Source organism: Calypte anna, chromosome 3 (genome assembly GCF_003957555.1).
Source record: "Calypte anna isolate BGI_N300 chromosome 3, bCalAnn1_v1.p, whole genome shotgun sequence".
In the NCBI taxonomy this organism is placed as follows: Eukaryota; Metazoa; Chordata; class Aves; order Apodiformes; family Trochilidae; genus Calypte; species Calypte anna.
In genome coordinates this window covers 53,938,974-53,960,931 of record NC_044246.1, presented here as the reverse complement: position 1 = coordinate 53,960,931, position 21,958 = coordinate 53,938,974, and the positions used below count along the sequence as shown (strand labels likewise).

Below are 21,958 nucleotides of genomic sequence, written 5' to 3'. Positions count from 1 at the left end.
TCGGTCTGAGGCCTAAACTATGACATGAGGAAAAAGGATTGTCTCTCAAGAACAGTTGTGTCTACATTACATTGCATTTGAGTCCTGATCTTTCAGACAGTACAAGATTGGATCATGCAAACCCCATAGCAAGCCAGGAGGAAACCTGAAGCTCCATGCTGTCATGTTAATACTTTGCAACGCAGGTACATCCGTGGCATAGACAATGTCTAAGAGCATATTTGCACCCCTGAAGACAAATACTATTAACTCTTATTGACCGAATGATGGTTTTGTTCCATTTTCTTCCCCCACTTAAGTTTGGTTGCTGGTAAACAAAGTAGCCTGGCTTTAAATCTGGTCAATCCTTTGAGTCTACTTTCAGGGCACACTGGAGCTGTAATCAACTTACCAATCAGAAATGAGACCCGAGTTACTTTGTCTTCATTGCTAAAATCACATGATCCAGTTACAATTAGCTGTGCAAAATTACTCCCATCCTTTTTACCAGGTAATAATTGTCTGCTCCCAAAAGTAGGGCCAGAACAAAAAAGGCTGCACAAGAAAGAAGTCACCAAAGCTCTTAGTGTATAGGCTGTATCACCAAAACACACAACTCATTCCAACAGCCTATAGAGAATATCTGGAGTCCAACCTTTTGCCAGCTGGGCAGGAGACAGCATATTTATTTTGTATAAGGAGAGTCAGTGATTGGTAAAGCCAACCACCAACAGAGTTCCAGAAATAAAAATCAAAAGAACTTTTGCTTTTAAACTCAACAAGATGCAGAATATCTGGCATCATCATGGAATATAATGGCATCGTCCCTATGAAACCAAGCAAGAAGACATTTCACATCAGATCTCCCTTGGGACTCATTTTGCAACATAAACCTTGAAGTTTCTGATTCACGGCAAACACATAATTTCATCACAATAAACAAAATACCCAAAATTATTTGTTACAGAACAATCAGGATTTCAAGTCCATGTCCCCAGGCAACTCACCGTATCACAGTCTACTTGTGCAAAGAAAGATGAAACACATGAAACTGCTGTTTATTAGCCGTACAATTCTGCCTGCCTGGGGGCAGGAGAACAGCACACCTGTTCAGGTGGTCATGTTTGGCTAGGAATGGCATTACCCATCATCCTGAATTGCACCAACCCATGCCCAGCCAGCCACTCACCTCTGGGTGTGGACACAGCCTCTGTCAAAGGTGTAGATGTAGAGGGAGGAGGCACAGAGTTCATAATCACAGCATCTGGAGGGAATACCCTGTCCTGCTTCTTACACTTAAATTTCTTCAGGTAAGGAATTTCTCTAAACTCCTGTAAGATGGAAGTGTAATCAGACAGAACTGCAGAATTGTCATGGTTAGTAAGGACCTTTAAGATCACCACATCCAACTGTCAACATCCCCCCCACCCCAATAAAAAGTATATATCAATATCTGTATCACCCACTAGAGCATGTCCTAGAGTGCCCCATCTACATGCTTTTTAAATATTTCCAGAGATGGTGATTCTACCACCTCCTGAGACGGCCCATTCCAATGCCTAACTGCTCTCTCAGTAAAGAAATTCTTCCCCAGATCTAAGCTAAGCCTCCCCTGGTGTAACTTCAGGCCATTTCCTCTAGTCCATTTCCATTTGTTCATTTGAGAGAAGAGGCTAGCCTCTACCTCCCTACAACCTCCTTTCAGTAGCTGTAGAAAGAAATAAGGTCTCCTCTCAGCCTCCAAGTCCCAATTCCCTCAGCCTCTCCTCATAGGACTTGTTCTCCAGACCCTTCACCAGCTTGGTTGACCTTCTCTGAGCTTGCTCCAGCAACTCAGTGTCTTTCTTGTAGTGTGGGGCCCAGAACTGAAACATATTTGAGGTGCGGCCTCACCAGTGCTGAGACCAGAGGCATTATCACTTCCCTTCTCCTGCTGGCCACACTGTTCCTGATGCAAGCCAGGATGTTGGCCTTCTTGACCACTTGGGCACACTGCTGGCTCAAAGTCAGCTGGCTTTTGACCAGCACACCAGGTCCTTTTCTGCCTGGCAGCTTTCCAACCACTCTTCCCCAACCCTGTAGCATTGCATGGGGTTGTTGTGACCAAAGCGCAGGACCTGGCACTTGGCTTTGTTAAACCTCTTTTTATTATACCTTGTCTCACTGGTCTAGCCTGTCCAGGTTCTTTTGAAGAGCCTTACTACCCTCAGATAGATCAACAAGTCCACCCAACTTGCTATCATCAATGTCCTGGTTTGGGCCAGGATAAAGGTGATTTTCTGTCTTACACTTTTCCTTTTAGCTAAGTCTCTTGTAAGTAGTTGCACTTGCTGAAATAAACAGCAAGTTTCTCAGACAGTGTGTGCTTCTAGAACTGGTAACACTTGATGTTTATAGTTACTGCTAGAGACTGGTATGCAGAGCCAAGGACACTGATCAGCTTTGAGGAATATTTTACCCTCCAGAAGAAAGAAAGAGGTCCCACCTGCAGCACTCCTTTGGGGAGGAACGGACAAGACAGATACCAGAATTGACCAAACAGAGTATTCCATCCCATATATGTCATACTCAGTATAAATTTGAGGGATCACAAGGGCCAAGTCAGATTTCCAGCTTCCAGCTGCCTGCCCTTCCTGCCTTTCCTGCTTCCCTTCCTTCACCCGGCATCCTGGAAGGATTCCATCCGTTCACCTGCCTGTGGTCCTGATCCGTGCCAGCCCATATCTGTGTGTTCCTGCCTCCAGTTCCCGACTGCTCCTGACTCCAGGAGTCCAGCCTGGACTTTCCCAAGGCTGCTCTGCAGCCTTGATGGTGACGTGAGAGTTATTGGGGGAAAAGGGGGGAGGAATGTGGTATCCATTTTCCTGTATATTTGTATATATTTAGTAATTTTTCCTATTTATCATTACTGTTCATTACAGTTGTGTAGTTTAGTTTCCAACCCATCAGCCTCTCTCCCTTATTCTCTCTCCTTTCTTTATCAAGGAGGAGAGAGAGATTAATAGAGAGCGTCTGTTATTCGGTTTAATTGCTGGGCCAGTGTTAAAACGTGACAGATTTATTGGCGCCCAACATGGGGCCTGAGCTAATTGGCTCGAGTCCAGTTTAAATTTTGACTAATTTGCCTGAATAGTTTGAATTCCAACTCCAGTGGAAGAATGGCCTTGCCGAGCTGGAATCAGACCTTGTTCTTTGGAAATTTAAACCCATAAGCTGTTTAATCTCCAACCCTGTAAACACTGGCCTGGCAATTAAACCGAGTAACAATCTCCAAACTTACTGAGGAAGCATTCAATAACTTCATCTAGATCATTGATTAAGAAAATGCCCCCAAAACCGAGCCCTGGGGAACTGGCTGTCAACTGGATTTAACTGCACTGACTACAATTCTCTGGACCTGGTGACGCAGACAGTTTTTAACACAGTGAAGAGTAACTTGGCTATGCCATGAGCTGCCAGCTTCTCTAAGAGAATGCTGTGGGAGATGGTGTCAAAGGCTTTACTAAAGACAATGTCCACAGCCTATCCCTCACTCACTAGGTGGATCACCTGGTCACAGAATGAGACCAGGATGGTCAAGCAGGACCTGCCTTCCTGAAGCCATGCTGGCTGTCCCTGCACTTGCCATGTAAGCACACTCAAGATGAACTGCTCTATAATTTTTCCAGGCACCAAGGTCAGGCTGACAGGGCTGTAGTTCCCCAGATCCTTCTTATGGCCCTTTTTGTAGATTTGTGTCAGACTGGCAAACCTCCAGTGATCTGGGATGTCCCCTATTAACCAAGATCTCAGGTAAATGATGGAGAGAGACTGGGTGAGATCCTGTGCCAGCTCTCTCAATACTCTCAGGTAGATCCCATCCAGCCCCATAGACTTTTGAGTGTCCAGGTGCTGTAGCAAGTCATTAACTGCTTCCTCCTGGATGATGGGGGGCTTGTGCTGCTCTCCATCCTCATCTTCCAGCTCAGGGGCCTGAATACCCTGGGAGGGGCTGGTCTGACTAGTGAAGATGGAGGCAATCAAGGCATTAAGTATTTCAGACTTTTCCTCATTTTGCAATGTTTCCTTCTGCATCCAATGAAGTATGGAGATTCTCCCTGGCTCTCTTTTTGTTACTGATGTATTTGTAAAAACTTTTTTTGTTGTGCCTTATGACAGTGGCCAGATTGAGATCCAGCTGGACTTCTACCTTCCTAATTTTTCCTGTACATGACTGAACTAGATCCTTTTATTCATCCTGAGATGTCTGCTCTTTCTTCCAAAGGAGGTAGACTCTCCTTTTTTTTTTTCCCCAATTCCCAGTAATAGCTCCCTGTTCAGCCAGGCTGGTGGTCTTCCCTGGCATCTTGTCTATGGTGCACGGGGACAGCCCATTCCTGTGCTTTTAGGATTTCCTTCTTGAAGAGCTTCCAGCCTTCCTGGACCCCTTTGTCCTTTAGGGCTGTCTCCCAAGGCACTCTCTCAATGTCCTGAACAGGCCAACTTCTGTCCTTTGGAAGTCCATGGTGGAGGTTTTGCTGACCGCCTTCCTTACTTCTCCTAGAATTGGGAACTTCACCATTTTGTGGCTGCTAAGCCCAAGACAGCCCTTGAGATCTAGCAAAGCACTTCCTCTTGTATGCTTTCTTATCAGGTGTGTCAGGAAGTTAATCTTCCATACATCTGAGGAACCTCTTAGCCTGTCTCCTCTCTGCTACGTTATTCTTCCAGTAGACATCTGGCAAGTTGAAGTCCCCCACCAGAACAAGGGCCATCAATTGTGAGATGTCTTATAGACAGCTGCTTGAAGAATGCCTTGTCTGCTTCCTCATCCTGGTTGGGCAGTCTATAATCTTATCACCATCAAGCTCTATGCAACTGAAACACTCCCTCACATATAAAGCCACTACACTGCTTCTGCTCCCATCTATTCTTCCTGAAGAGCCTATAACCATCTAATACATCATTCCCATCATGAAAGTCATCCTACTGGATGTCATGGTGACTACATCACAGCTGTCCTGGTGCACAATGACTTCCAACTCCTCCTGTTTGCTGCCCATGCTGTATGAGTAAGTAGAGTTTAAAAATAACAAATTAAACAGTAAAATTTAAAGGATAATTGAGCACTAGCTAGATGCTGGCATTTACCACACGTCTTGAAAAGGATTTCTGAGACATTCATACTAAGGTGAGCAAATGCTCACTTTATTGATTAAGAAGACAAAGCCAGAAGAGGGTAAATTATTTGTTTCAACAGCAACTTCTCTTTCAATTTAGTCTTACTGGGAAAAATAAAATTTAGTTATGCAGTAGCTCCTACCCTTATAGCGATGTAGCTGTTACAGGTCCTCCCCACTGCCACAGCTGCTCAGCACTGCAGTACACTGCTCTCTGGCAACCAACACTAACAGCACCTTATCCAATATCCTTACAAGAGGTAACATTGGTTAAGTACTTCAGATTATGAAATTTGCAGTCAACACCCACCTTTGGGATGACCCAGTCTTTCCTGTTGGGAATCTGTGTTTTAGCAACACACTTAGTCCAGGCAGTGATATCCCCTGAGCAGTAATATGCATCACTCTTGAACACAAACTGCCCCTTACACGCCTCACAGGGAAGCAGAGCTCCAAATGCCATCCCATCTGCTACTCGGTCCAAAATCTAAAGTAACAAAGAACATAGAACAGGTCATGGCAGAAGGAGGCTGGAAGCCCACATGCTACATTACACTGGGCTGCACAAGAAAGTAACTGTAAGGCTGCTGTCATTAAGATGTAGAAGTTTTCAGCACTTGCTATACATACACTGCACAAAACCAAAGATTCTTGCCAGCTTTGATTAGTTTATGAGGTCTTAAAGACATTGACATGACGTTTTCCTGGCCACACCACAAGAGACACTCGCAGTATCTCCTACCCTGATTCAGCATTCAGGAGAACATACCTACTGCACAGAACCTGACCTGAAAGCCATGCCAGAACTACATCAGAAGACAAGCTACTGCATCTGAGCAGATGAGTAGTTAGGTGGGAATGTCGGCTCAAAAAAGCCCTGGTTTTTTTGATTAGAAAGTACTTCCTTACTATTTTGTGTCTAGAGTCTTCTTATAACTTCCACCCCACACTGCCTACAGTCTTAATAAATACAAATACTTGAAGTGATGAGTGGCTGTGAAAGAGAGAAGCTAAACAGACTTAAAAGTATTTTTAGAAAAGATAGCAGGAAATAATTTGTGCAGTTTTTTTCTTCTTTTTGCATAATTAACAATTAAGGGAGGCAATGCGAAGTGCCATAACCTGCTCTTGAAGAGGCAGCAACAAAAAAAGCATGGACTACTTTGGACATAGCAGAATAAAGGTACATAACTGAGACTAAGCATCTGAATTCAGCATCACACACCACCACATAACCTTTCACAGGCAAGCATAACATCAGAGTCCAAAGACAAAAGCATTTTCAACTTCATTTCTTTCTGCTTCAGACTTGTGGACCTTGCAGCAATATTGGTTTGGATTAGTTTCACTGATTCAAAGGTCTAGTACACATGCAAAGCAACCACGGAGCAACTCACAGCATTCTCTCCTGAGGGAACTTCCTGCTTGTTGGCGATAAGCAGTTCTTTCAGGTCATTAGTGGAGCAGACCTTCCTCAGCTCATCCTTGATGCCCCAGATCAGCTCTGTCTGCTCCTGTTGACAAAACCGAGCAGCTTAGCTACTTGCAATCATTGCTTTCTTAGTTCGTTCCAGAAACCACAGCATGTGGACAAGGTCTTGGCAAGACCATGGTACCTTAAATGCAGACAGTGAAATGAAGACCACCAAGAACCAGCACCTTTACCAAAAGGAAGAGTCACACATTTTACCCAAAATCCTAGCAAAAATCTTTGAAGCCGTGCTTCAGATCTCCATAAGAATACATGAGCATGCTGATGCTTCAGCAAATACTATCTCTTCTCAAGCTGACACATGGAAGGACATCCCTATGGGAGAGTATTAAAAAACTGTACTTGTGCAGAAGGGCCACAGAGTAACTTCTACAACACTACCTACACAAGAAAGTACAAGCATTACTAACAAGATAGCTAGCTTTTAGCTTTTTTTCCATTTTACTTCTACTTGCAGCAAGCTCTCAACAGCCTTTGCAAATACCATCTAACTAGCTGACACTGACAACAGTGGTGTTGTGGCACATGAGCCTTGCATTTATACAAAAATCAGAAATGCTGTTCTTTTAAGTCACCTAAGCATAATAGGAATTTCTATCAGATCAGTAACCTGCAGCAGTGTGTATGTGGAGAAACCTATACATTCTTTTGGACCTTTCTACAAAAGGTGAAAGGGTTGGACAGCAAAAAGATCCTAAAAAATGTCATAGTTTCTGAATGTTATTCACTAGCTACAGTCACTAATACAGTCTGCTTTGGAAGAACTGGTTGACTGTGCTAAGCACTTTCATTTTCAGTGTTTATGACCATAACTGATGAAATGCTGTTTAAAAAAAAGAACCAGTGAGCCCAAGGTTAACCGTGATCCACAAATTACCTTGATCTGTCCTAAACATCTGCAGCAGCAGTAAAGCCTTGATAATGTCTCAGCTAAGTTTCACTGAAAATTAAGGTATTGCCACAGAACAAAGAAGAAAGCTTTTGTTCAAAAGTGGACACACCATTTTTCTACAGTTCCATTAAGACTTCAGTTGCAGTAAAAGCAGCTTGTTATTTTTTTTCTCTTGGAAAGTGCCTATGTCAAACTTTCAATAAATACAAAATTCCTGATGCTCTATGAGGAATCATTCCCATGATATTCTAGAAAGTCAAAGGTAGGAAGCTGTGATCTAGCATACTTTGTTACCCAAGAACTGAACACAGCTGCCCAGAGGATGAAAAAGGCATGATTTCATATTAATCTACAGACTCTAATTATGCTTATTTTCTGCAACTAGCTATCTATTGATTGCCAAGCTCTTCTGCAACAGCACTCAGGCTCAGAGCTTCAGCCACCACAGCTAGAGGATACAGAAAGGGCCACAGAAACAGCCTCCTGGAAAAAGAAGACACTTAACCTAATCTATTTAAATCAAATAAGCCAAGCTCCTAGGGACCTTCCTGTCTTTCAGAAGAAAGCTGTAGGGTGAACTGCCTTCAGTCAAGGCTTAGTGAGCGGGCATTTCCTGACCCAGAACATGAGGACCAGCTGTGCCACAACTATTTTGTCCAGGCAGGAAGTACACACCTCTAGGTGCCACAGACCTTCAGTTAGTGCCTATCACTGCACTCTTATAACAAATAAGTTTTTATTTGAGCTAAAACTCACCTTCAGCAGTTTTTCCTGCTTTGATTCTTTTTCTTTTTTCTGTTTCTTTTTTGCAGTCACATTTCCATCTACCTCTTCTCCTTTTCTCTTTCTAATAGAGAAAAACACACACACGACAGGAAGTTACTTAAAGGCCTATTAAACTGTTAACAAGCTCAGTTTACTGACTGCTGCTATCTGCAGAGGCTTGAATATCATCCATTGTTGCAGGCAAACACATTTTCAAGTGCTGGACTGCAGATATGTACACTGCAATGAGCTCAAGCAGGTTGGGTACACTTCGAGCTTTTCCACAGGGTAGCTGTATGGTCTGGCAGAAGAGCACATGAGACACTGCAACAATTTCAAGCATATCCATCTACTCCTGTGAGAATCCCCAAATATGAGAAGGTGCAGCAATGCATGTTAAAAGATTTTCAGCTGTATCAACTTCTTGATTTCATCTTAAACAGCCCATACATTAATAAAGCAGAGATAATAAGCTAACACACTAAGAAACTAGATATTCCACAGGCAGTTTTTCTTCATATTGGAATTAACTTAGTTCTCTGAAATCATACAGGAAGAAGTTTCTACATGCAAAGTGGCAAAGTGCTCCCAGGCTGCTACTAGTTTTGTGATGTACTACTGTGCAGCTGTGTGGAAATGTATTGTTAGCTAGGACCAAAATGCTGTGCAGGGAGAAGTTACAGCAAATGCTGCTTGCAAAAGGCTGGAAAGAAGAGGAAACCAAATGAAAACCGGGTGATTTTGGCACATTTCAGAACAACAAGGGACCTTAGATCATCTGTTTCCAGAGTCATGTCTGCCTGGCTTCAAAATACAATAATGTATCAATAAATCAAATCAGTGTGTGCTCTCCTCATGAGAAAATAAAAGGGAAATTTTGCCCCACTAGGGGCTGGATGTGCCTACAACACAAAGCATGAACACAGCTTGGATCTTGTATTTCATTATGACAAAGCTGCTACAATTTCAAAACATCTGCCATGTTTATTTTTAGGAAAGCATGTCAACTTTATAAGCTGTGGTTGGTGATTAAGCCATAAAGTTGACAGTCTTGATTGCTCCCCTTCTTAAAATCTTAAACACTTCACTTTCTAATGCTTTGCTACCATTAACCTGTCATAAACCTGTATGAAAGCTTATTGGTATAAAGCAGGATGTCAAAAGGTACTCTTCTCCCAAATACTCACACAAGAGACCTGCTAGTTCAAGTAACTGTCCTGACCCTACAATTGTGCCAGGTTCTCGTATTATTTGCAGTGGCTGCCATTAGCACCTCTGGCCAACCCATGATTAAGAGAACTTTGTAAGACTTCAAGGGGCTGGTTTTGCAGAAGAACTCATCTTTCAGTTGTCCCCCTGCACAGACCTAGTGGTGAAGCTGGGGCTATCCTGTAAGGCACTCTGTGTCAGGGAGGATCACATCTGCACTGTGCTACAGTGATTGTTTGTGTTTCTCAAAAAACCTCCATGCTGTTTGTGAGATCAGGCAAGCAGGAACCAATCTAGCAAGACTGGATACAGTGCATACACACAGCCATGCCTTAAAAAGTCCCCGGGCCTAAGCAAGTCCCCTCTCTTCCCCAGGTGCAGTCCCTGCAAGAGGCAAGACCAGACCATCCACTGAGCCACACCACAATGATAATGACTTCTCTAAGTTTTAACAGCCATGGGCACACAACACAATCTGGGAAAAACATATTAGCTTGAGCACAAAGTGCTCTGATGTACCCTCCCAAGCCAGAGGGTTTAATAATGTAAGTATTTAGGATGGGTGCCCAAACACTGTGAATCTGCAAAGCCTCTCCCTCCAGCAGGCTGACAGGCTGCCTCCACCAGCATTCACTCCTATGCTATAAACTTGTGTCTCAGTCTCCAAAAGGAGGAAAGCCAACACATCAATCACTGGAAGGTAATCACCCTGACAGGAGACCCTGTGACCCAGATGAAGCATACAAATTCCAGCAGGGATGCACACTTTTGGCAGCTTCTCTTTAGAGTCAAGGGAACAGAGGGCTGCTCTCCAGCAAAGAGTATCACTATACCTGTTCCAGACACTTGAACAAATTGTAGAGCAGGAGGGAATCAAACTGATTGCAGAGAGGCATAAAGCTCTCAGTGACCACCTTCTCTTTTGTCCCTGGCTGTGTCTAAGCCTTAGAGCAAACTCAAATCCTCACTTTAGAGGGCCTGGAGATGGAAGGGCCAAGTCGGCATTATCTTGCACTGTCCTAAAACCAGCAAATTTTAGAACAACAGACAAAATACAAACTCACTGAGACACATTTATTTCATCTTCCATCCTCAGAACCAAACACTGTGAGTTGGTAAAAGCAGCTGTGTGATACTCTGTGCACCCTTTCTCCTATTTGTGAACGGACAGTTTTCCCACATTCAACAGGTATGGCTAAACAGCGTGGTCAGGACTGGTACTTACCAACCACTGCAAGACACTTGTTTTCATCCCTTCATGGAACATACGCAATTTCAAGTTTAAACTAATTTTTGAGACAATTAAGAGGGAGGTAAACTGTCACACCCTAGCCTGGCTCTTCCTTACTATCTACTACTTTTCATGGTCCCCTCCCTACACTGAAAATGAAGGGTGGAAAGGACAGTCACAGCAGCCCTGGATAAAGCAAACAGCTGAAGAAGGGAGGAACAAAACTCCCCTCTTCTCCTCCTCCCCATAAGTCACTGCAAGATTGCTGCTGGCCTGAGTACTTGCCCTCTGCCTCAGGCAGCCTCTGTAGTTAATGCTGCATGATATCTCAAGAATGACACTTTGCTCCTATCCTGGGCAGTAATGCTACCCAAACAAGCAAGGCAGAAAATGCGGGGAAGAATTACAACTCGAAACAGGAGGCCAAAACACATCCTATGGATCAGCAGAGTCAAAGGGAGCTTGCAAGTTGCTTCTGTGTTTCCTACATCAGTTCAAGAGCACCCTTTCCACAAGAACATGCTCACAAGGACACAAGATCCTCCTTCCACAGGACTGCAAAATTGGTTATGACCAGCCCATAGACCAGGGGAGGGCTGGCATGTCTCAGAATCACAGAATTGGCTGGGTTGGAAGGGACCTCTGAGATCATCAAGTCCAACCCTTGACCCACTACCACCATGGTTCCCAGACCATGGCACTGAGTGCCACATTCAGTCTCTTCTTAAAAACCTCCAGGGATGGAGAATCCACCACCTCCCTGGGCAGCCCGTTCCAAAGGCTGATCACACTCTCTGTAAAGAATTTCTTCCTAATACCTAACCTAAACCTCCCCTGGCAGAGCTTATAGACTCTTGACTTATTGGTAGCTGCCTGGGAGAAGAGACCAACCCCCACCTGGCTCCAACCTCCTTTCAGGGCATTGTAGAGAGTGATGAGGTCTCCTCTGAGCCTCCTCTTCTCCCAGTTCCCTCAGCCCTTCCTGACAGAACTTGTGCTGGATCCCTTCACAGCCTCCTTGCTCTTCTCTGGACCTGGTCCAGGACCTCAATCTCCTTCCTGAACTGAGGGCCCAGAACTGGACACTGTACTCGAGGTGAGGCCACACCAGTGCTGAGTACAGGGCCGAATCCCTTCCCTGGACCTTTTGACCACGCTGTTCCTGATCCAGGCCAGGATGCCATTGGCCTTCTTGGCCACCTGGGCACACTGCTGGCTCATGTTCAGCTTCCTCAATCCAGACTCCCAGGTCCCTTTCTGTCTGGCTGCTCTCCAGATACTCTGTGCCCTGCCTGTAGCATAGAGTTGGCCAATGAAAGGAGACAGGATCCTTGCAGGAAACCTTCACATCTTTGCCCTTCAGAAGGAAAGGATTTTCCAACCTATTCTTGGTCGCTCTGCTCAGCACATCACTTCTCTTATCTGCAATAGGCACATCACACTGACACCCTTACAGAAAGGGATGACAGGGCAGTCCCACGGCCAAAGCATCTCCTTGGATTTGGGCTAGACATGCAAAAGCAGTACATCACTTTGGATGTGTCACATTTGAATTGCAGAGACTTTCAAGTGAAGGTATAATTTGGATTCAGCACACTTAGAAATATGTTTAGCGAAAATTTTGAGAAATGCTGTAATGCCATTTCTGTGAAATGCTGTTATTAAGATCATGTTACTATACGAGATAAATTACTAGGGGTGAAATCCTGCTGTTCTGGTGTGAGGTCCTGGTTCACATTACCCTACATCATCAGTCTAAGCTTTTTTCCACTGCGGTTCTAGACTTTTACTACCCAATGACTTGGCAAACTACTCTGTGGCCTATCTTTACAAAGCCTTCATATTTTGCATAACATGCCAGTAACGGCCCAGAAAAGCAGTCAGGGCAGACAAGGGAAGCACTTAAAAACTCAGATCTCTAGAGGTTTGCTGAAGACATGGAAGAAAACTACAAACAGCCCTATTAAACTCAGATGCTGTTCTAGGACAAAGTGAAACACACACCTCAGCACAAAATACAAAAGAACTAATTCAAAAGTTGCAAGTGCATTAGAACACTGTACTTCTACTTACATGTCACACACAGAGGTAAAATGCCTGAATGAAAAGACAGCAAGCTGCTGGCTTATCTCAGTGGTTGAGAACAGCACAGGATGTGACAGGACTCTGGCAGGACCACCTGTTCCTGTGGCACTGCAGAAGCCTTCCCACAGCACTTGCACCACCACGGAATGCGTCTGGAGCTTCTGCTTGCCAACCAAGAATAAAGTGTGGAAGTTGCAGCCACTTAACAACACATGAATCAGTTTATGCAAGCTCTGCTCTGCTACATCTAGCCAAAGATGACATCAACATATGCACAAGGCTCTGAACAGCACACAGCATCTACAAGACACATTTCCAGAAGACCAATACTGAAAAAAACTGCATGGATTTGACATGACTATTGCTTCTCATAACCCAACATGAGTCTCACTGGACAGTTTCATGATGAATCCTTGCAAAAGTAAAGCTTAATTCAGCCTACAAGCTTATGTTTCTTACTCCATGGGAACAATGCACCACTGATTTTTTTTATGAAGCATGACTCCATATGAAGTTGCTTCAAAAGTAACAAAAGCCTTAATTAATGGAGAAAGACTGACCAAGCTAGCAAGTCATCTGGAAGCACATCTCCTGTCGAAGTGTAGGTTCTGTCAAAAGCCTCCACTAAAAATTTCAATTCAAGGCAATGAAACTTCATATGTACCATAAAAGACTTAGCAAACAGAAGCATTCAAGTGTAAGCGCTATGCAGCCAAAAACACCATTATCAGATTCAGTGCCTCTTGGAGATCAGCAGCTCATAAATACGAGATGTCAAATCAATTCTCTAACATGTGGTTAGAGCAGAGACATCATCACTGATAACAGCATCACAGAAGGAGGTGCAGACCCCAGTATCCATTTGGATTAAGCATGCATTATTTTATGGTTGAAATCCCTGCATCAGTAATCTGAGCCATAGCTGTTGGTCTCTGCATCTTCTCAAGGCAGTCATGGGGGTAAGTGAACGTTCCCAGGGGCAGGTAATTTGTTGTCATCAGCCTAGGGTCACAGGAAGGACCAAACCCTCCTATAACCAATATTACTTTAACAAAAACAAAAATATCAGAAAATATTTATCATGGATATATCCGAAGACAAGCAATGACTCTTCTAGATTACACAATTTCTTAGAGAACTTTCCCAGTCCTTATGCTTCTATGACTCTTAAAGTGCCCACATACCCTTCACTCTTGGTAGCTGGGAGCTGCTTCTTCAGCGTTTCTTTATCTTCAGCTTTCAAGATGCTGAAGCCCAGGAGCTGGGTGGCCCCATATGCTGGGAGGAAGCCCAGCTCTGCCCGGCGGATCACAAAGCAGTCCGGGTGGTACCAGTTATCTATCATTCCTAGCTGTGGCTTTTCAGGATGCACCATTTTCTTGGAAATCCGGATCTGGCCCTGAGGTAGATTAAAGCAACAGAAGAGCAATTGTCAGGCTACTCTGGAAAGGGCAGGATGTTAATACCTTACCAACATGATACTTTTTAAACACCTGTAAAATAGCAACAGTTACTCTATCAAAGCCTGCAATTTTTTTTCAAGCCCTTTCACTACAGTCCTTCTGCCCTCTTCAATATTCTTTCTATATGGAAACAAACAAACAAGAAAAAACATGACCAAACTCTGTGCAGGCAAATCTAAAAATGAACTTTATGTCCCTATTATTTAAGCATCAGCACTAATATGATCTCACCTAGCCTTACTGCAAATTACTTTTCAGATGTTCAACAAGTAGCTGTTTTTAGGTGCTTCTAGATGGCAATACTTCAAGGAAATGTCTACACAACAGTCACTAATGTTTTTGCAAATACAAACATACCAGCCCTGGTGTTGCCAACTTTACCCATCCAACTGGCAGGTCTATACACATCTATATCAGAGGCTCACAACTTCATTTTGCCAACTGTCTTTGAAAGCAGAACACCCAAACACTTCCAGCTGCACAGCTGTATCTTAATTAGCTGCATTGCTGCTTTTGTTTGCTTTCATGGAATAAATATGGATACAACACACACACAAACAGAACTGGTCTGACTGAGGAGGAGGAAGAGGTTGCACCAGTTGCAGTGCTGCAACAAGCAGGAAAACCTGCAGTTAGTGGAAGCTCTCTTGCCACAGAAATGCTGGCAAGTGACATTCCAGCCTGCTCTAAGACCCAAGTGAAAGGAAGCATCAGGAGGTTTGAAGCCCATACTACTATGACCAAGGTGTACCTTTACTGTCAGCTGTCCCAGGCACAGCTGCTCCTCAAACACAGAAATGCAGCTCTGCAAGTGCTTTCCATATGTAGGACAGACATGAAGCAATTATAAAAGTCACTGAACTGTAACTGGTAGAAGAAGAAATAAGAGATCAAGAACTCTAAAAAGCTTTCTACCTTTTCTATTTTCTGCTCACAGCCTTTGCAAGTACTTCTGTTAGACTTGGCATATTCTGCAGCAAAGTCATTTAGGCTCTTCTCAGCCTTACCCACTCCTTCTTGTTCCCCTCCTTTTCCTGCAGAACAAATCAAATAGAGTTCGGCTTTAATAGGCATTCGCCTATTTTCTTTTTTGTTTGACCCAGATTGGTAGCAGTCTGGATTAATAAACCTGTGTTCCAGAAACTCATCTGTCAAGAACTTGAATAAAGAGTAAGATAAGCAGCCATGCTCAAAATCACTTTTAAAACAGAAAAGTTCTTTAAACAGTCAAGTAACAATTGCACAGGATTGCTTATTAAGCAATTTTTGAAGACATTCAAAGGTGCACAAAACTGACCCTTTTTGTTTCTTTCCTGAAAGTACTGTAAACTGAAATCTTCCTGAAGACCTGATTGTAACAGGAGTCACAAATAGCTCTGCTTCAAAGCAGAACTCTTCCCGTCCACCAGTTTCCTTTTATTTTGTTTTGTAGTACTACATCTCAAAAGGCAGACATCACCTTAAACTGGACAGCATCCTTGGTTTACACAAGAAGTGCTGAATTTAGTTCAGTCTGCAGTTAGACCTTTCTCACTTGCTTCCCTGACTCATTAGTTTATAGTACAACAATTTCAAAGAGCCACCATAACCATCCAATGCAGTTAAGGCTCCATTAAAACAACATACTACAACAACTCTTGTTATTATTAAAGAACTGATAACAAAATATGCCAATATTTGGCATATTTTGGTGATATTTGGTAATACACCTGCCAAATGACTTTGTTCTTCCTTGGTTTACCATGCTGGGTTCTACTGCCTGGTCCTGGAGTACAGATGCCACAGCAATTCTTCCCTTCTTGCTGAAGGGATGCAGCAATCAAATAACCACAATTAACAGCTTGAGAAAAGGAAAGATGGTGACAGCTGAACCTCCAAACTGCATGAGATCTCTGCTTACCTCCTCCAGGACCACCAGTTTCAATGGCTTTCTTGATTTTCTCCTGATCTTCCCATCGGAGCTCAGAGAAGCCGTCAATGTCCACATGGGACACAATCCGAGCCCGCTTCCAGAAACAGCTGTAGTGATGCCAGTGAGGGACTTTGCCATCAAACATTGGTGACTATGGAAAAAGCACATTAGGAGAATATGAAACAAACTGGATAAAATTAATTTTAAAAGTAGCCTCTGGGTAAACAAAAGTGACTTTTTGTTTCCCTTTCTTTCTTTAAATTAAGAAATCGATACTATTTATGACAAAGTCTAAGAAGAGAATCTAATGAGACAGAGAAGTTGCTGAAGAGAATTCCCAAAGGGGACAGACATGGAAGGAGCATTTACCTAGCTTAACCAGTTCAATATCCTGCTGCTTAGGCCACCTGTTGTACTCAAAACAAAAAGGTAACAGTCTCATTGTGGCTACACCAACCCTGAACAGACAAGGAGAGGCTTCTTCCCTATGAGAATCAGACCATCTACTGGTCAAAAAACCACAACCTCAAAACAGAGGTTGTGGAAAAAAAGCAAGTAAAAGCGCACAGCCCATCTTCTCCAACTTCCTCTGAAACCACTGCAGCACAAGAGGTTGTTCTTGTGCTGTGGGACTTCTATGTACAACACACAATCCCATGTCTCAAGCAAGCTATTCATGTGCTGGAAAGCCCATCATGAGGCACAAGACAGGAGGAGCAGCTCCAATGACCATGGCCTTAAGAAAATCCTGAGGTATTGGAAAAATTTAAGAGAAACACCAGAGCCCAATGAAATCTTGCTTCTGGACAGCATCACCCAAGTCTCTCCTAAAGCACTGCGCCAGGGGGAACTAGCCTACTCAAAGAAGGGCTTCACATATTTTTCTGACTCAGACACAGTAGGTACCAACTGGGTATCCTTCTGGTTACCCATCAGACAAAACAGCTGTACAGTTGTTTGGCTCCACATAATGCACTCAAACAACTGCTGTACAACACTTAGCATTGTATAATCGTTATTACTGATGATACAGAATTAATGACCTAGGAAAGCATTCTACAATTCACTCACAAACAGGAAGGAAAGCATTCTACAATTCACTCACAAACAGGAGGGAAATCTCCAAGCTGAAAACAACAGCAGACAGTTTTGTGCATGAGCAGGAAGGAGAAAAGGGCTTTGAATACCACATGGGACCAGGAGAGTTGTGAGCCCCAATTGTGACTAACCATCAACCAAAACTGTATGAGGACATTTACATTTCCAGTTGGACTCTTCCCACAAGCCAGGATTTGGACTACTCAGTTACTCTCACAGCACCAGCTATAGAGCAGCCACTGTGGGGCTCTCAATGTGTCTGGAAGCCACAAGCAGCTCTGCACTGGAAGTTGATCACCCTTAAGAGCCTGTTTTGGAGTTTTACTGGAGGTCTCCTCACGGTTTTGTCCCTAATACAAAGGTTTTGGGGGCATAAGGCACTGAGGTGCATGGGAGAGGGTAGTGCTGGCTTAACCTTAAAGACAACGATGCTAACAATGAGTAGATCTCCTCAATTATGTGGATTTGTGCATTTAGAGCACAACCTCTCTGTGGGAAATGAAACCTCCAGGCAAGACAGACCTTGTTTACACAACTTCCTTCAGCTCACCTATTTCTAGGCCATAGTTTCCTAAATAAACTATGGAAAAAGGAGAGACTGATATGCTTTCACATTGCACATGCAATCAACAGCAACCAATCAGTTTCATATGGAAGCATAACTTGAAGACGTGTTGGTGCTGCAGGGCCAGCCCTGTGTCAAACACAGAGCATCCCACTGTCATTCAGAGCTCTTCACTTGAAAAAGAAACCAAAACAAAACAGTGATTATAGCAGAAATGATACCCACCTAACAACTTTGTCTGGGCATCACTTTAATTTATTCTGCACAGTTTGCAAAACACCTTGGTGCATTGAAAGCAGTGCAGAGGCTGCTCTGTGGGCCATTTCTCCAAGAGGAAACAAAGGGCCTGGGTGTTCTGGTGAGATTTGAGCCCCTGTGCAGGAGGGATGCTTGGCAGCAGGGTGTGAAAAAAATTGCTGGAAAAAAATATCTGGCAGTGGGAATAGGCAGCCCTTTGCAGGAGAGATCAAGCAAATTTAAGAGGTTGTCAGGAAAAAAAGATGACCAGTGGTTGGTGTAAGATGAGTAGTTCTGGGGAGACAGTTGGCTAAAAGGCAGTGGGTCTGTGAGGGCAACAATAGCAGCTGTCCCGTTCCACCTGCCCCCAGGAGATCACACAGTAAACCTAACCCCACAAAACCAAACATACTCCTTGAACTAACTAAGACACACTGCAGTCCCACAGGACCCCACGCTGAGGAAGGCCATGGCTTCAGGCTCATGGGGAAATGCAACACAGGAAGGGAGAACAAATGTGATGGAAGCAGAGAAGTAGCAGGGGAGGAGTGGAGGGAAGCAGACACCTTCAGAGAGGGCAGCAGGAGAAACAAAAGAACAAAGCAGCAGGAACAAGTGCTTGGCACCTCAGGGTCAAACACCCTTCCCAGGGGATGGAGGCTCTGGGGAACAAAAGCAGGGGCAACAGGTCAGAGGCTGCAAGTATTTCCCCTCTGGGAAACCAGCTCCTGCCTCCAAGCTGGGCAATCTAGCTCACCCTGCCCTGAAGCCTGGCATCCTCCGTGGGAGAGCTTGGGCAAGGGGGGATAGTTCCTTCCTCACCTCCCATCTCCAAGTGCAGCCTCTCCTAGGGAGCACAAGTGACTCGGCTGCAAAACACGGCACCTTCTTCAGAAATTACTCCTCCAGTGGCTGGGAGCCACAGCACATATCTGCAGGGTTTTCCTACAGGGTTCGCACCTCACGTCCTTGCTAACCTTTCATAAATACACATACATGCAGTTGATTATCTTTCACCAGACCACCCACCTGCACCACCTGAACGCTGCAGCTGCCTGTTCATCTCCCTTGCAGAGGCAGGCCCAGGGCCTGAGAAGGCAGCTCTTCACCCTCACCCACTACCCAGGAGAGCGGTGTTTGCTTCCCCTATAGAAGCCGATCCTCTCCCCATACTCAGCCAGCGCGGCACAGCAGGTCTGTGAGCAACTCCCAGCCCTCCCACACCAGACGAAGCCCTCCCCTTCATTTCCGTGGGAAGCCGAGTAAGCTTCTTCCCCAAAAGGCAAATAATTTGAGGGCAGCTGACAGCAAGACACGCCTCGGCATTCCGAATGTTTGCTGATTACAGCTCTGTGCGAGGCATCCGCAGGGTATCCGGCCGGACAAGTACCCGCCCCACGCCGCCGGCAGCGCCACTCATGCCGCGAGCCCCGGTGCTGCCCGGGGAAAGCGGAGGGGAAAATACAGGACGGTTCACCCCCTCTAACGAGATGCGAGTCTCTAGTTTTCTTCCTCGTAAGCAAGCACACACTAAGGAGAGGTTTCCACGACCCGGCAGTAAACGTGGCAAGCTTCCCCAACACCGACGCCAAACAGACGCTGTCCAGAACATGGAGAGGCCACGCCGCCGAGCGCACCGCGCTCCTAAGCCCACCTCCGCCTTCCCCCCGCTCCCCGTCCTCCGAATGACAACAAAGAACTTCTGCACGCGCCCTGGGCCGACCCCTCCACCCCCGTAATCCCCTACTAAGGCTCTTAACGTTGGACTTTGTAGCGCTTCCCTTCCATGCGACTTCATAGCAGGGGGAGCGGCAGCACCCGCCCCCGCGGTGAGCAGCTGTGGCCGACCTCCCCCTGGGTGGCAGGAAGAGGCCCGGGCAGGAGAGCTGCTGCAGAGGACCGGGGGGCTGCCAAGGGCGAAGGCACCGCTGCCCCCGCAGCGACGGAGAGCGGCCCGGCCAAGCGGCTCTAGACCGCAGCGGCGAGATCGGGGAGCGACCCAGCCTTGCCCCTGCGGGTAGCGGTGCGGAGCCGACCGCTCAGCCCTCCCGACTGCCAGGCCGGGCCCCACCATGCGGTACCTGCACCATGAGGGCCAGGCGTAGCGAGTCCTTGGCGATACTCTCGCCGCATTTCTTGCAGGAAGCCCGACCGCTCTTCGCATACTCCGCCCGGTACAGCTTATCCACCGGCTCCGCCATCACCGCCGCGCGCCCGCCGTTCCGCGCTCCTCCTGCCGCCGTCAGCCCTGGGGGGGGGGACCTAGAAGAGCGCCGAGCGCCCGCCGCCGTCTCAGTGAGCAGCCGCAGCTGCCGCTCGGGCATCGACTCTTCTTTCCTGGCGGCGCCTTGACCGTTTCGGTTTGCTACGGCGCATCAGTGGGGGGCGGGGAGCGGGGAGCGGCGGCGGGGGCGTCACGTGGTGGTGGAGGCGACCTCGGCCCCTAGGGTACCGCGGTACCGCGGGGATGTGCAAGCGCGATAGGGACTGTCCCTGGGCTTGCCCGCTCTCCACCTAACACCTTGCTCCTCCTCTTCGAAGCGGGGCGGGTGGTTTCCCTTTCCCAAAACAATCATCCCGGGAGGCTCCCTCGGTACCATGGGGTGCAGAGCTGCAACCGGCTTCTCCGATGTCTCTCCTTCCGTTCCATCGCCCTCGTTCTTGGGCTGAGCTCTTCGGGCTCGGCAGTTGATCTCCCCCAGCCGCCACCTCCCGGAGTTGAAAAAAGGGTCGCAGTGAACACCGGGCACGGCCGCCTCCTGGCCTCGGCCAGCACTCGCCACGGGGCGAGGCCGGCCAGGCGCAAAGGCAGCCACGGCTGGTCGCCGCGTGCGGAGCCTCAGCAGGTTCTGCCGAAGGGCCTAAATCTACTCCCCGAGGAAAGGCAGCACCCGGTACGCTGGGAAGATGCCGGCGGGTCCCAGGAAGTCTCTATGGGGCACCAGCCACCCTGCAGCCGCTGAGGAGGCCAGGGAAGTGAAGAAAAATTGGGGGGGGGTTGTGTCCAGACATGCGGGAGATCAGTGGACAACACACAGATTAATGTAATCCAAGTATTGCCGTTTATTGAGAGCAGCAGTAGCCCTTTTATACACAGTCAGGCTGATAACATAATACAAGCATTTTGCCGATTAGTACAACACATTTTTTGTATGCCGCAGTGCATTATCTAACTGGTTAAATACAACTCTTTATGTGTTGTCTATGAGATGATTTCCCAGCCTGTTATTCTTCTTTTCTGCTGCTGACTCCCTTATATTTTGCCCATAGCTGATCTTTCAGCAACCTTGCAGCTGGGCCTCAAGGCCCTTCGCTCACTCTGGTTAAAGCTGAAGTCAGGATTGCTTACATATCCATTTTCTTACAGAAAGTCTCCCAACACAGACAGGCCGGTGCTTCTGCCCTAAGTAGCTGCTGCAGCTAGAGCAAAGCCTGCCGTAGAGAGTGGGTTGCTTTGGATTTGAGGGAACCTCTTCTAAGCAGGCATCCCTCAGCCAAATACTATACTCCCAGTTAGGAGTTTCCTCTAGTCCCTGGAGATAACAGTACAGGTGATGATGAGAGCAGATTAAGACCTCTTCGACTGATTAGTCAAATCTCGGCTTTTTCTTTTTTAATGGAGGTATCACACTCCAGTATCAGCAGAGGGCATCAGTTCTGTAGCTTCACTGGAGAAGGGAAGAGGAAAGCACTGAAGTTATTCCAAACACTTGCTATGAATTTTATCATTACTTTTATAGCAATTCTGGAATTAGCTAAAGCAGGATGTTCAGTCCAAAACGGCTTCACACACCAGTCAGAGTTGGACACCAACAACTCAAAAAGTTGTATCAGTGCACCTCTAATCTCGTGCCTTCCATCTCCCAGGTTG

General features: G+C 45.9%; 1 protein-coding gene across 2 annotated transcripts in view; it reads right to left on the bottom strand.

Moving 5' to 3' along the window:
* Nucleotides 1-20,420, bottom strand: part of PARP1 (poly(ADP-ribose) polymerase 1) — a 40,047-nt gene extending 19,627 nt beyond the window's left edge. Inside the window, exons 1-8 of one of the 2 annotated variants that reach the window (XM_030447057.1) lie at nucleotides 20,169-20,420; nucleotides 16,176-16,338; nucleotides 15,191-15,309; nucleotides 13,997-14,211; nucleotides 8,279-8,369; nucleotides 6,536-6,652; nucleotides 5,449-5,625; nucleotides 1,169-1,310 (exon numbers count right to left, since the gene is read on the bottom strand). In XM_030447057.1, coding sequence (XP_030302917.1) covers nucleotides 1,169-1,310; nucleotides 5,449-5,625; nucleotides 6,536-6,652; nucleotides 8,279-8,369; nucleotides 13,997-14,211; nucleotides 15,191-15,309; nucleotides 16,176-16,338; nucleotides 20,169-20,411 — 1,267 coding nt within the window. In that variant the 5' untranslated portion in view covers nucleotides 20,412-20,420. The remainder of the gene's footprint in view (nucleotides 1-1,168; nucleotides 1,311-5,448; nucleotides 5,626-6,535; nucleotides 6,653-8,278; nucleotides 8,370-13,996; nucleotides 14,212-15,190; nucleotides 15,310-16,175; nucleotides 16,339-20,168) is intronic. The other variant, XM_030447059.1, reaches the window with a different exon arrangement.
* Between the last annotated feature and the right edge of the window lie 1,538 nt (nucleotides 20,421-21,958).